Genomic DNA, 15541 nt, shown 5'->3' with positions numbered 1-15541 from the left:
GTCTTTATATCTAAAAATTCTACGCCTCTGTATATTTATGAGATGAATTTTATTTACAATGTTAAAAAAAAACTTTGAAGCTAGTGTTTTATTTTTATCTTATTGTCGTATGAATTCAACAGGCAAATAGATTGTTTATATCTTAATTAATTTTAGAAAATAATAATATGGTTGAAATTTCTAATCAAAAGCTTAAAATAAAAGACTATTACCTTAAAATAAGAGCAAGGCATAAAAAACCTTTGAATCTCTTTATATATACTCTTGGGAGAGGACCCTTTTTTGAGATAAGGTATCTTTTAATTGATAAAAGTAATTTTTTAAGATCATTAAAGTGAGTACCATATCTCAATAAAATATTTTGCATATACATTATTAGAAATTAAATCTCTAACACTTTAAAGAAATCTAACTATCTATATCAGTAGTATCAAATTTTGTTTGTCTAGTATGAGGATCTTTGTTAGTATAAACTTAGGGAGGTCCAATACATTCTCAAACTCAAATTGCTAGAGGATTACTCCTTTGATCTCAAATATTTCCTCTATTTCTAATTATACTATTTTTTTAGAAATTTATTTGTCTCTTTTATAAGATTTTTTTAAATTTTTAAATCAATTAATTATTTTTTCCTATATACTTTTACCTAATTATTTTCTCTCCAAACATTAATAAAAAATAATTACGTAGATAGAGAGAAAAAAAAGTAATTTTGAAATGATAGTATAAATAATTGACAAATTTAATGTGATTAAATAAATTAATTATTTTTCTTAAGAAGCACCACTTAGTTGAAAGAGTTCTATAATTAGGAATAATGAGACTATAAGAAGAAAAAAAATGTCATACTAACTAACAAAGCTAGTTAACCATGTTTAATTGTATTAATTTCAATTAAAAAGTATTTTTTTTAACTTACCCTAAGTTGAAACTTGGTATTAAAAATAAGAAAAAGTCATTGAAATTAACACTTCAATCAAATAAATAGTATTTTTAAAATAATAATATTAAATAAAGTAAAATTAGTTAAAATTTTCTTATATTTAAGAAAAAAATATGTTTTTTCATATATATTTAAGACCATGGAGTATATAGGATAAAGTTAGACATGTACTACTTTTGTCCCTAATAATAAGATATAGTTGATTAGTTTATGTTTAGTAAAAAAGTTAATTAATTTAATTGTTAGCATTCAAGGGACTCAATTCTTTAAATAAAATGTATGAATTATTATAAATTATTTGACATAGTCTTGGATTCCCGCTGATTAGGGGTGGGTAAGCGGGCTGGTCCGCCCCGCATAAGCCCGCATAGGTAGCGAATCGGGCCAGTCCGCCCAACTTTTTACACGAACCAAATAAATTGGTCCGCCCCCGCCCCGCGGACCCCGTGGGTCAAATGGGCCGATCCGCGGGCCTAATTTTAAAAGAATTTTAATTTTAATAAAAATACAATACAATCAAATTAAGTTCAATACAGATGTAAATAAAATATCAATAATTAGTCAATTACATCGATAAAATAAATAATGTCTTAACAAAAGAAAATCTAAACAATAAATCTAAAATATGAAATTTAAACATCTCCAACAACAAATGATTCCATATCTGAAGTAGCTTGAGTCTTCTCCATCTCCACATTTAAAAGTACAACAACAATGAATCAGCCCCAACAAAAATAGGATAAAAACAAATTCTAGAGAGAGAAGAGATGTACTTTGTGTGGTGGCGCGGTGGTGGGCCGAGGCTGTGCCAGTGTGAGTCACGTTTTGTTTTCCTTGTAAGGGAAAGAGTCGTATGACTTGTGTGCGCGTGAATGCGTGGTGGAGAAAAACCGTGAGGAGAAAAAATGTTCTTAGCCTATATTATTTAAAAAAAGAAAAGTTTAAAGTGAAAAAGAGAAAATCAAACCTAATATAATTGGGTTAGGGTCACACAAATCAAACCTAATACGGATTGCAGGCAACCCACACGGACCCTGCGGGCCAAACCCGCATAGTCCGCGGGTTAAGCGGAACAGACAAAAAATATATAACATAACCATGAACCGTTTAAAAAAATTGGTCCATAACTCGCGCGGACCGCGAGCCCCGCGGGCCAGTCCATGGACCTGGGCCCGTTTGGGACCTGGGCCCGTTTACCCAAGTCTATCGCTGATAAAAAAAGTTGTTAGCATTAAATTTGTTTATAGATAATAACTATCTCACGAGATTGAAATTGATCTGGGACTTGCACTTGTTCCTGTTTTGTGGGTTTTTGCTGCTTTAAACTTCCCTTCGGGTAAGCTCTCTCTCGATGAATTAACTGATATTTGCTTCTGCTATTGTGTATCTCAAACCAATGTAACATTTTTAGTCATTTCCAAATGCTTGTAGGACACCCTTTGTTGTCTTGTCTTACTTTTATTTTTGTCATGTTATTGCTTTGCCCCATCACACTCAAGTAACCTTTCTGCAAAAGAAAATGTTAATGCTTTCATTGCTTTGAATAATTTGTGTTTTTATTTATTGCAGTTATGGTAGATAACTGAGATTAATAGGTTCAGTTTGTTTTCAGGAACATCATTGCCACTTCCATGGCTGCCTCACACATCCTTTATAATCCTCCTCCCCTTTCCAAAACTTTTATTAATCACCCTTTGAACCAAAACCCTTCTCCTCAAAACCTAATTCTACCACTCAAAGCTACTATTAAACCGCGGGTTCTTAGAGCAGTTCACTCCCAGAAGATCACTGCTAACTCCTCGCTTCATAACTCCGATACTAGGACTCGTTTTCAGCACTGTTTCACAAAGAGTGAAGATGGGCTTTTGTATTGTGAGGGGCTTAAAGTGCATGAAATTATGGATTCTGTTGAAAGAAGACCTTTCTACTTGTACAGTAAACCTCAAATTACTAGAAATGTGGAAGCTTATAAGGACGCCTTGGAGGGTTTGAGGTCTATAATTGGTTATGCCATCAAGGCCAACAATAATTTGAAGATTCTGGAGCATTTGAGGCAGTTGGGTTGTGGTGCTGTGCTTGTGAGTGGGAATGAGCTTAGATTGGCTCTTCGGGCTGGGTTTGATCCGACAAGGTTGAATTACACTTAACCCTTGGATGTGTCTACATGTATCAATGTATTTGTGGTTTTTTAAGATCCTTTATGCGCAGCTATTATAGGAACATATCCTGTGAGAACATGATGGTAAAGATTGTTTTACCTATGTCTGATTTTGACCGTACATTTAGATTGTATGATCAAGAGTTGCTCCTTTCATACTCTTGTCTCTCACTTGATATGCTTCCCTACTCTGTATATATATGGGAGGGAGCATGTCTGGTGAGAGATGAGAGAAGTCAATCTTGGTCATCCATTAACTTCTTTCATGGGAGCATGCTCTGATTTCTCTCACCTAATATGTTTCTGATATATACAGATCTGTCATCTGGACCTTGGTTAGCTTTGATTAAAAATTATATTGTTTGGCATATCTCTTAACCAGTTCTTAGTAATTCTTTTATTTTCTTGAAAAAAGTGTAATATTTAGGGTATTTGTGGATCAACACATTGGTGAATAGGTGTATCTTTAATGGCAATGGGAAAGTCTTGGATGATTTGGTCTTGGCTGCCAAAGAAGGTGTTTTTGTCAACATTGATAGTGAATTTGACTTGGAAAACATCATAGCAGCTGCAAAAATTGCTCAAAAGAGGGTGAATGTTTTACTACGGATTAATCCTGATGTGGATCCGCAGGTATATAATATTGTTAAGTTTACTTCATGACTTAGAAAGTGTTACATGCCACTTGTGTTCACTCACACCCTTTAAGGACTTTTATAGCCAAGATGTTAATGTTTTGTCAAGTATGGCTAACTGGTAAACAACTGAAGTGACAATACACACAAAAGAAGACTCCCATAAAACTTAAATGTTTTATTTCTTCCAAAATTAAATTTTGGCTACTTGTACTTTTAAATTTTGAAACAGGTTCTGTTATTATCTTATTTTCTCTCTTCCATTGACATTGTTATATAACCCATTTCATTAGTTACAATAGATTCACTCTTTTCTGTTCCTTTTTATCCATGACTAGAACATGACCTTCATTGTTACCAAAACTTTATTAACTGGTTGTTCTTGTTACTGACTGCTATATCTTGGCCCAACTCAATTCCTCCAAATCTCCATCTCTCAACTTCATTTTCATATAATATTTATTACAATGAAATTATCTAAATTTTTTTTATCTTTTTTATGCTTAGGTCCACCCTTATGTTGCAACAGGGAATAAGAACTCCAAATTTGGCATAAGAAATGAGAAGCTGCAATGGTTTCTAGATGCTGTGAAGGAGCATCCTAATGAGTTAAAGCTTGTAGGGGCCCACTGCCATCTTGGGTCAACAATCACCAAGGTAATTCTCAAAGTATTTGTGTTTCTTTTTATTTCATCTACTCCCATTTCACCCTGTATCAGATAAATCTGAACTGAACATCACAATAATTGCTTTATTATTGCCAACCAAGTTTATTTTTTCTTTTTCGTTTGTTACTTTGGGATGTTCTTTTCTTCTGTCTACTTTACCCTGCTTGATTCTGTATGATTTTATAGAGTAACCATGGACTCAATTTTTCCATTGGATAACTTTTCCTTATCAATTTGCACATGCTTTTTAGTTGTAAACATTCTTGCTTTATTAATTTTTTCTTCAGGTTGACATTTTCAGGGATGCTGCCATTATTATGGTTAACTACATTGACCAAATCCGAGCTCAGGGTTTTGAAGTTGATTATTTAAATATTGGTGGTGGACTTGGGATAGATTATCAACATTCTGGTGCTGTCCTTCCTACACCCAGAGATCTCATTGACACTGTGAGGACTTGACCTCAGATATCTCACTTTATCTTCCCATAATTTATTTGATTTATGTATTAAGTTTGCAATCTTTATAAGAATAAGGAATCACTATTGGATGATAAATGAGCATTTTTAACATTGCAATATGTATAGTTAAATGCAGCATGTCATAGGTCGTAACATGCCGGGACATCTGAAAACTTACCCTTTGAGAACTATCACTTGCATAAACTATATAAATGTATAGTGTTCAGTGTTTGAGGGGCCACATTACTGCCATCTTTTGAGATGTATTTATTAATTATCCGTTTTTTGGTGAATTTCCATACAATCAAGCGGCCCTTCACTAGTTACTAGTGGCTCATAAAGATCTTTGGTAAACTCTTGCTATTTTTTATTATAGTTGGTAATTCATATTCATTGTATTGATATGATATCACAATATATACTATTTACTTTGATATTTCATTTGGTATTTATTTATTTCAGTTCCACATCTGATATTTATTTGTCTTTACACATAAACGCGAGAAGATATGTTCATCTTTATGTTTGTGTATGTTTTAATCATGTATAGGAACATCTTCATAGCATTTTTGGACAATTTAGACATGTTCTACCGATTCTTTCTCTAAATGCTTTTCATAAGCAAGATGCTGTATATTTTTCTTTAATTATACAGTTCATGGTATTCCAGCAAATTTAATATTTTATGCTTGTGATTGAAATAGGTAAGGGAGCTTGTTCTTTCCCGTGGTCTTAATCTCATTATTGAACCAGGGAGATCACTCGTTGCAAACACTTGTTGCTTAGTTAACCGGGTGACAGGTGTCAAGACCAATGGATCTAAAAACTTTATTGTGATTGATGGAAGCATGGCCGAACTTATCCGTCCTAGTCTTTATGATGCTTACCAGGTAGTTATCCAAACAATCTACCTCTTTTGGTTTTACACAAAGTACATCAATACTGATGCAGACATATAACGTAATGTTTTCTCATTTGAGTTTTGGGTTTGATGCTCCCTCCTTCCTGATCTATGTAGGAGACTAATTAAGATTCTAGACCCTTTGAGTGCATGTGCTTTTATCTTAACATAAAATGCTCTATTATAACATATTGTGCTATCAACTGAAAATATGCCTGACATTATATATTTGGGTTATTTGGCATCCTATCCTCTATGTCCTCCTTTCTCATTCCTGTGCCAACTCTTAAAAAAGAAAAAGATTCTTTTTTTTAGCCTGGCAATTTAAGTTATTATAATGCATTTGAAAGATATAAATGTATAGGTACTTTTGCCTGCTGCTTTGGAGTTGATAGACCTCTAAAAGACTACGTATGAGTTCATTATGGTCTGATGCTACCCAAATGTCACTTGGTTCAGTTGGTTGTGTTTTTTATATTTTTGGGAAATTTCTTCTCGTTGAATATTGAACGGAATGTCATTGTTTGGTTGCAGCATATCGAGCTGGTTTCCCCTGCCCCAGCGAATGCTGAGATAGCAAATTTTGATGTGGTCGGCCCTGTCTGCGAGTCTGCGGATTTCTTAGGAAAAGATAGACAACTTCCAACTCCAGCCAAGGTAATATAACGTAAAGATCTTATAATTAATTAGTTCAATAAAATACTTGCTTAACCATCTGTACAAAACTATGATTATGACAATGCCTGCTTGATTTCACTATCTGAACCGAGTTTTACTTTGCAGGGTACCGGTCTGGTTGTTCATGATGCTGGTGCTTATTGTATGAGTATGGCATCAACTTACAATCTAAAGATGCGGCCTCCTGAGTATTGGGTATGAAACTGCTTCTTTTCAATTGCTAATTTCATTGGACTGGCTTCTTTTATGTTGAGGGTAGCTATTAGAGGAATTTACATGTTGACAACCATTAATGAAAGTGGGATGTGTTACTGAAACATTGATTAATAAAAAGTTATCGCTGAAAATTTTATTCAAGAATGGTGGTTGAAATCCACTCTACTCTTTTAGAGTTTTAGTGTACCATTCACTTTAGAAGAACTGCAACTGGGTGATTTTCCCTCCTTTTGATCCTTATTCCTTTTTCCAGCTTTACATCTATACAAAAAATAAATAAAAGGATAAGAATATTTGGTATAACATTGAATAAATCATGTCTTGTTAGCAACATTGTTATTAGCCTTACACCTGTTGTAAAATCCCAGACTAGTTTGAAGTTTTGCACCACACCACTTATAAGAAAACTTTGCATGAAAACACTGTTTTAATTTATAAACTATTTGTCCTTAAATAGTAATATATTATCTTCTAAAATATTTTAGGTTGAAGAAGATGGATCAGTAAGCAAAATCAGACATGGGGAGACATTTGAAGACCACATCCGGTTTTTTGAGGGCCTTTGAAGAGAGACCTAATTTTTTGGCAGATTTGTGTGTAGCTCAGGTTTGGATTTCTTGCTAGAGAATGTAATGACATTTTTTTTTCTTGATTCCTCATTCTGGTTTATCTTAGCATTCTAATGGAGACAGCTGATTAGAAAAATTGACCATCTAAAGTCAACTAAATAAAATTGAGATGGAGGTCAAAATTCATATTTGGTGAATTTAAGTTGATTTGACACTTCATCCTATATTCTCCTCAGTTTTTAGTTTCCTCAGTAAACTAGCTTGTAGCTTGAAAAGTGGTGGTTAATGGCAGACACAACAATGACAACATCTATATTGGTTTTTGTTTGATATAGCATGTTTGAAAACACATCTAGAGGCACATTGGATGTGATTTTTCATGTCTTGACTAAAGCAAATAATTTTTGCTTCCACATTTTTGGACTGTTATCAAATTTTCAAACTCACTATTAGGTGGTGTTTATGTTTTGGACTTGCTTCCTTTCAAAAAGAAATGTTTTGGACTTGCTTCCTTTCAAAAAATAAATGTTTTGGACTTGCTCTACATGGTGAATTATAATAAGATCCAAGGAGCTCAATTTTCAGATTTAGCTGAAAATATCAGATGCTCTAGCATCATAAAATTCTTTTTGAAATTTTAATTTTGATATATTAATTTTAAAATTTTCATTTTAATATTTTATGTTTTTGAAAGTTTCATTTTAATTTTTTTTTCATTTTTCATTAAAAATGTTAGTGTTTCATCAATATTTTAAACTTTGACGGAGCATTAAATAAAAGTAAAATAATTAATGTAACATAGTGGCCACTAAAATAATTATTTCAAAATTAATTTTAGAACCTCTGAATGTATTGTGGTGACTACAGCTAGAGATTAGAGAGTTTAATTGTAGAGAAAATGGTATATGTCGTGTAATGGATCTGGAAAATGATTTTACACTGATATCAGCATAAAATGGTGTAATGGTATATGTGTAAAGATTTTTATAATATTAACTAATTAAAAATGACTTCATATGATTTTTTTTTAAAAATAATTATAACAGAAGTTAACAATTTTTAATTATATGGCTATCTGATTAAATTACAGAGTAAGAATATTTAGTGCATTCCAATTAAATTCATGTGTTTGTGTAAAGGTGGCAAATAGGCCATTCGGGTCAGCCCGGCCTAAATTTCTTATGGGTCGCAGATTTATTGGTCCAATCTGATCCATCGGTCTGCTTTTGTGCAGATTTATATAAATTTTATAAGAAAATAAAATTAAAATAATAAAGGGAATTTTTATTTCCACTCCCCTTTATTACTAAACCACTCCATCTTTATTTTTCTTTTCCAAGAACATCCAAGTAAATACACTCCCCTTCCTAACTCTCTACAATGAAGGCTTCACCACTGTCATCGACCGCGACACACACGAGCACAGTTTCATGGGAGACGAGACGGTGGCACTCGACCAACAATCTTTCATGGCCTAGAGGTTGCTGCTATGGAAAGAAAAACATACAAAATAATTGATCAAGAAAATACACATAGAGCCCTTAATAGATAAGATCTCCTATAAAAAAAAAAAAAAAAAACAAAGTAAAGCAATGCATCAGCCAATAAAAATACAATCTTTATCAAATTTCATTTGCAAATTCCACTGTCTTTGCATTTTATTCAATCCTAGCTCCTTGAGTCCTTTTTTTGTTTGCATTTCCTTACATTGCCCGGTTAGTCTTTATAATATAACTTATTTTCATAAAAGCCCACCACGTGTTTGACAAAAGACATCCACGTTAGCTCAAACAAATTTCCCTAGCCTCTGCATTTATCAAAACACATTTTTATCTTTATTGTGAGCATCATGCTTGTTACGGCTGTCGACATAGCAGAGTTTAGCGGAGATGAAAAAGCATTCATGACGACAAGAGAGACTACGGAGTATGGAGATTTAAGAAGGGAAGTGTATTTTACCTGGGTATATTTGGAAAAGAAAATAAAGAGGTGTTCTAGAAAAAGAAGGGGAGTGGAAATAGTAACTCCCAATAATAAATTGGTCTTCGAACCTAAATTCTATAGGTCTGACTAGCCCACTAGGCTTAATATTGGCCCGATTTTTTCAGAACTAAAACTTAAGGGTCCAGTCTGGTCTTATAGTGAGTTGTTTGGGTCATACCCAATTTGTCGCCTCTAGAAATGTGGATATTTAATTACAATAAATAGATGCTACAACTTGCATATTTAATTATAATTCTCATACAATTTTCTTTCTTTTTATTTAAATATGTTCTAAGATTGTAGTTTTAAAAATTGGTTTCGGAACGAACTAACCAGTTCGGCCGAGAATCGGTCCGGTGACCAATTTGTTGACCCCAAAAAATTGTCTCATCTTTAGAATTGATGAGAATCGGTCCAACACCAAAGAAAAAAAATTGTGCAAAAAGCTAGTTTTAATTTTTTTTTCAATATTTCTCATTTTTAATTTTAATTTAATTTAAAATATATTTATGTAAATAAAAATATATATTCAAGAATTACACTAAGTATACATTACTTTTTCAATTATTATTATTATATCTTATAAAGCATATAATTTAAGTCATTTAAACTAATTTATAATTTTTTATATCTTATTTTGTTACAATTTTATATTATTTTAATATTTATAACATTAAAAATATATTTATTTATTTGCTGTCAATTCAACTATGGTTCAATCACACTTTAACCTTAAATCATAAACCAATTATTTTACTAGTTCAATTATTGGTCTAGATTTTAAAATATATGTAAGATTTATAACTAAATACAAAATTTAAATCAACTAGTTGCTAGCATACACTTACTTATTTTTAAGAAAAACGTATTTTTAGTAAATTATAACTTTGAGTTTTTAAAGAGTTTGATTTTTATGTACTATTATAGTAAAGATTTTTATATTATCAATCAATGTTTTTTATAATTTTAAAGTAATTAATATAAAAGTCAATAAATTTGAGGATGATGTAAAAAAAATTGCACTATTAACATTCTAATTAAATTCTTTTAAAAAATATATTAAAAATGCAAGTTGTATAAATATTCATTTTAAAAAACAAGTATTGGTAAGTTAACAAGTCATAAACCTTGAACTCTTTTTTTTTTATTCATATAAATTGAATTCAAGTACTAAAAAATTTAGAACTCACACACTATTCGATCAACAATTAAGCTACAACGTGTTTGGAAAACCTTTTGTTGGTGACAAACGTAGGTTGTGAGAAGTTACAAAGGTATTACTTTTGTCCCAGACTTAATTTTGGAGACTGTCCACTCCCTTGGTAAAGTCTTTTAGCATATCACTTCAAATACTTCCGATACAATGTTGTCTTGGAAATTATTATTATTATCACGTGCAACCACATGCGTGTGCATTAATTCTCAGGTTCAAAATTAATAATTGAATAAAGTCCTTTTCAAAATGTCAAATTCAACTTAAAACCTGAAAATCACGGGAAAAAAATATTTATCTATCCTTATGAGTTCACAATTCATTTAATTTATGAAATCAAACTATACTACACATATTCTAATTGTAATATTTCAATTTCAAATTAATAAAGAAGAGGTAACTTTCTTCTGCTCCAGATATAAAGCTTTTCATTCTTTTTACCATGATGACATGACCATTAATTATTCGTGTGGAGACATGCATTTAAAATTGGTTCTTCTATGAAGAAATTTCTTGTTGCAGTTGGATTGCACTACCCACAAAGGTACAGTGAGAAGAGAAGAGAAGGGAGAGGGTTTTAGTTGGGTTTGCTTGTCACTCTGGCAGAGCCACCCACCATGCCCACACAGATTGGTCCACACTTTTTAGACTTCATCTTCCTTTCCGGTGTCTGCACTGCCCATATCCTCAATTACATTCACCCAAAATAGGGAAGCAAAAATGAATAATCATCTTTCAAGTATTCAATGTATCCAAAAACTTTCAAGTGTTCAACACTCCCAATTAAAACATTTTAATTTTTTTCTTTTCTTTTTTTGGTGAATTTTGTAGAACATAATATATTTAATTGCATTTAGTATTACATAGTGAATGAGAAAGAGTTGTTTTTTTTTTTAAAGAGAGAAAGTGTTTTATTGTATAGAAAAAGAAACATAACTTTTCACATGGTTATGGGAAAAAAAAAATCTAAATTGTATTCACTTTTAAAATTTAAAATAAGAAAACTATAACCATGGCAGAATTTTATTAAATTGAAATTCCAATGTATTTTAAATTTAATTAAAAAGCATATATGTTGATACCTAATTGTTTCATTAAAAATTAAATTAAAATACATTTTGATCACTCAAGCTCTAATTATGCTAATTAAGTCACTCAAATTTTCTTTTAAGTTATTCTTTAGCCGAAAGTTAAAAATTAATTCTTTAATATACTAAGATCTATTTAAAAAACTAACTTTTTTCAATAAATATTTTTTCATATACATGAATTTAAGATTAAATTTATAATTATATACTTAAAAAATAAGATTATTTGTCAATCATATCAGATCATATTAATTAAATTTTCTCATGTTTGCAGGTCCTTCAATCTTGATTTTACCTAATATTCAAGTCATTAATTTGCTAAGAGTAAAAATACATTCTAAAACAATATTTTTTGCAATCAACATCTATAGAACAATTAAGTCAATATAATTATCTAACACATTTTTAATTTATTGTAGTCTAAAAACCATGTATTCTTTAGCTAGTACATTATATTTACTCGGTGTCAGTGTTATGTCATGTTCAGTTTGTGATACTAACTAATTATGTTGTATATTAAATGTAATCAGAATAAAGAATTAGATTGCAAATATGAGAAAAAAATTAAATACTTGATATAAGTAAACTTTTTGGAAACAAAATCAGACAATCATATAAGTATTTGAAACATAAAAATAGTAGTGAAATCATTCTAGATGAAAGAAAGCAGTCCAAAATAATTTATCCCATGGTTTGATTTTGCTTACATAAGGAAAGAAACATGAAAATGTAGGTGGGCACCATATTTTTCCTATTCCTTCTCATTTGGACGGAAACCAATATATATATATATATATATATATATATATATATATATATATATATATATATATATATATATATATATATATATATATATATATATATATATATATATATATATATATATATATATATATATATATGTATATTCCTATTCCTTCTCATTTGAACGGATACCAATAAAAAAAGATGATCGTGTGTATTAAAAATAATAACCTACTCTTATATATATATATATATATATTGTTAAAAATATTAGTTTGGAAGAATTCGATCTCACAACCTCCCTTCACCTCTTTCCTTAATCACGAGTGAATCTTATATATCATATACATGATTATCTTTTAGTATAAGTGTGTGTGTTAATCAGTTATATTATTAATATATTTTAAGATATTTTTTAATTATAGCTTGTTACCGCGTTCATTCTAAAAAATAAGACTTTGTACATTAACAAATCTCATAAATATTTACCAAAAGTGTGTACGTGTTATCAAAATCCTATATATATATCCTCTATTTTCTTCTCTATCCTACTTTTGCTTATAAAGAAAATAGAAAGATAAAAGAAAACTTATTCTATTTTCTTTATAAACAAAAAGAGGAAAATCAGTTGTTTTTTTTTTAAAATTGTGAGAAAGCAATTACATTAAATACCTAGAAAGAACACTTTATCATTTATAATCGTCCTGCATGATTCACAGAATTGTTTCTTGTATAGAATACCTGTGTTTTAGAAGAATAAAGAGATATAGAGAGAGAGAACTACAAACAAAAACAAGAGGAGGAAAAGAAAAACTCTTTGGTTCCATTTTCATTCCTCTCAAACAACATAAAAATCATAAAACTTTTTATTATGTTTTTTACCTTTTTTTTTTTCTTTTGATGTCTTTCATAAACCAAACACACCCACAAGGAAAAATAAATACAATTAAACCAAAAGAAAAGTATTAAAAAATAGAGACAAAAAATGTTTATATGAGAAGGGTGGGTTGCCTCTAATTTGCAAGTGGCAGTCCAAGATTGATAAATTCAAAGGGATGAATGATGGATGGTAATGGCGTCAATGGGACACAACATTCCAACGCGTGGAAGATTGTTTTGTCACTCCTTTTGACATCAACCTCATTTCTAAAAACATATCCCATCCAACAATACAATTACAAATACAAAAACACAAGGCAACGCTAAATTATGAATGAAGAGAAAGAAACCAAAAGGGCCATGGCCATGAAATGAAACGTAGCATCTCTCCCTCCACGCACTGCCTCCCTTTGTTGTCTTGTAGTTGTCAAATTAACACAAACGTGTCGTCCTCACACTTGTCACTTCTTTCATCGCCTTCATTAATTAACTATACTAGTTATTACTCATATTTTAAGGATTTTGAATTGAAAAGAATATGAAAATATATGGTATTGTTAAGTTTTGTGTGATTATTTTTTATTTAAATTGTAATATTTAAAGACTAATTTAATATTAAGTTATTATATTTTTTTTATAAGTTTAACTATTAAATCAGAATTTTTATTTTTCAGGATTCAAAATTGTTATCAATTTATATATTCAGGAACCAAAATAATTATTTATTCTATTTTTAAATTTAGATACAATGTGAAAAATAAATTGTAAATATTTTAAACAAATACTTAAAATTATAAAATTAATGTATATGATTTAAATTTAAAATAAAAATAAAAATATTTATTATAATAAATATATGTATAATGGATTGTAAACAAATAGTTTTAAAATTTAAATTTTAAAGAATAGAATGTACTAAAAATTTTCATCAGTCTCAAAAGAGTTTAATTTAATTTAACATATACGTATCAATAGAAGGTTAATTAATTATCTTTTCATTTAATGACTAAAAAGTTAAATACGCGTATTTTCGGTGTGTATAACTAATATTTAATTAAAACTATTATTTATGTATGTTGCTGTGTGTAATTTTAGGTGAGCGTACATATTTATTGACAAATAAATTTTGGCAAGAATTTATAAACTACTTGTTGAACTTTGTAAATTTTGCGGCAATTTTAATATCTCAAAGAAAATTACTCCTATTTTTACCAAATACTTTTACAACAAAAGTTAAAGAATGAAAAATTTTATAAAAAAATATTAAAAATGAAATATTTAATAATCAAAATAAATGTTGACCACAATTTATAGTAAAATTATTTATTTGTTAATATCTTAATATTGCCTAAGGTAATGGATAGTAAAAATGAAAAAATAATATAATTTTTCTATTAGCTAATTGAAGTGAAAAGAAACAAATCCCTTAATAAAAAAAAGAAATAAATCTCAATATAGCAAAATTGTTCTATCACTTATAATATTTCGTCAAATATTTAAGTCATTTGCAAATATTATTAATATTATTTTAACTAATATGCTACATGCGCTTGCCCATCTTTCTCTCTCACATAAAACATGCATGAAATAATGTAATCAATCAATAATGCTTTCAATCGTTATCTTAATCTTAATTTAATATATTACAGTTAGTGGACAATAGGTATTCGGTGCATTGAGTTATATATATATATATATATATATATATAAGTACATTGAGGGATTGCTAATTGTAATTTTATCCTTCTTATTTCCTCCCCTATTTGATCATGGTATGCAGATAGATAAATTGAGAGAAATAAAATGCAACAAAAATCAGTTGTTTCTTTTTTTAAATAAATGGAAAGCAAAAATGAGGTTAGAATTTTATCTCAAAAAAAGAGATGGGGTTATATATATATATATATATATATATATATATATATATATATATATATTAGGGTTGATATTATTAGCTATTTGTGGAGGTGATTGAGACATATGCATAATGGAAATGGAACTGCAGAGACAAATTCATTGCAAAGAAGAGACGAGGGGACAGCACCGTCCCCTTCTCAAGCTCTCATGGCTGGATCAATGAAATAATGAACCTTAATCAATCAAAACAATCCACATCACATGCAAGTATGACAGCTTGCCTTGCTATGCCCTCCATATTTATTAATCACTTCATTTTTATTTTATTTTTATCTTTTTTATCTTTGTCAATATATGCACTGTTGCCCTCTTTAATTTCCTTCCTCTTGTCCACGACACAATCCTACTCTAGTCAACAATATGTATAAAACATTTTTTTGTTAGAAAATATCTAAGGGTGTGTTTTTAACTACCTAATTAAAAGAGAACTACAAAATTTACTTGAAATTTTAAATTACATAATATTTAAGAATAATAATTATAAA

At 29.7% G+C, this 15541-nt stretch overlaps 1 protein-coding gene across 5 annotated transcripts; it reads left to right on the top strand.

Annotated features, from left to right (window-relative positions):
- The first annotated feature begins 2123 nt into the window (after nt 1-2123).
- Nucleotides 2124-7431, top strand: LOC100791677 (diaminopimelate decarboxylase 1, chloroplastic). 5 transcript variants are annotated; one of them, XM_006594083.3, is made up of 9 exons: nt 2124-2279; nt 2556-3074; nt 3560-3734; nt 4244-4393; nt 4692-4853; nt 5570-5755; nt 6301-6423; nt 6550-6639; nt 7146-7431. In XM_006594083.3, the coding sequence occupies exons 2-9, from the start codon at nt 2575-2577 to the stop codon at nt 7224-7226; spliced, it is 1467 nt and encodes a 488-aa protein (XP_006594146.1). In that variant the 5' UTR covers nt 2124-2279; nt 2556-2574; the 3' UTR covers nt 7227-7431. The 5 variants fall into 5 exon arrangements, with proteins under 5 accessions (XP_006594146.1, XP_025980815.1, XP_006594147.1 ...); XM_026125030.2 differs by having other exon boundaries at nt 2219-2279; nt 2513-3074; XM_006594084.4 differs by lacking the exon at nt 2124-2279 and adding an exon at nt 2300-2370.
- Nucleotides 7432-15541: the final 8110 nt, after the last annotated feature.

The sequence above is a fragment of the Glycine max genome, chromosome 13 (assembly GCF_000004515.6).
Source record: "Glycine max cultivar Williams 82 chromosome 13, Glycine_max_v4.0, whole genome shotgun sequence".
In the NCBI taxonomy this organism is placed as follows: Eukaryota; Viridiplantae; Streptophyta; class Magnoliopsida; order Fabales; family Fabaceae; genus Glycine; species Glycine max.
Note: the sequence above shows the minus strand (reverse complement) of the source record. Positions and strands in the feature narration are given on the sequence as shown.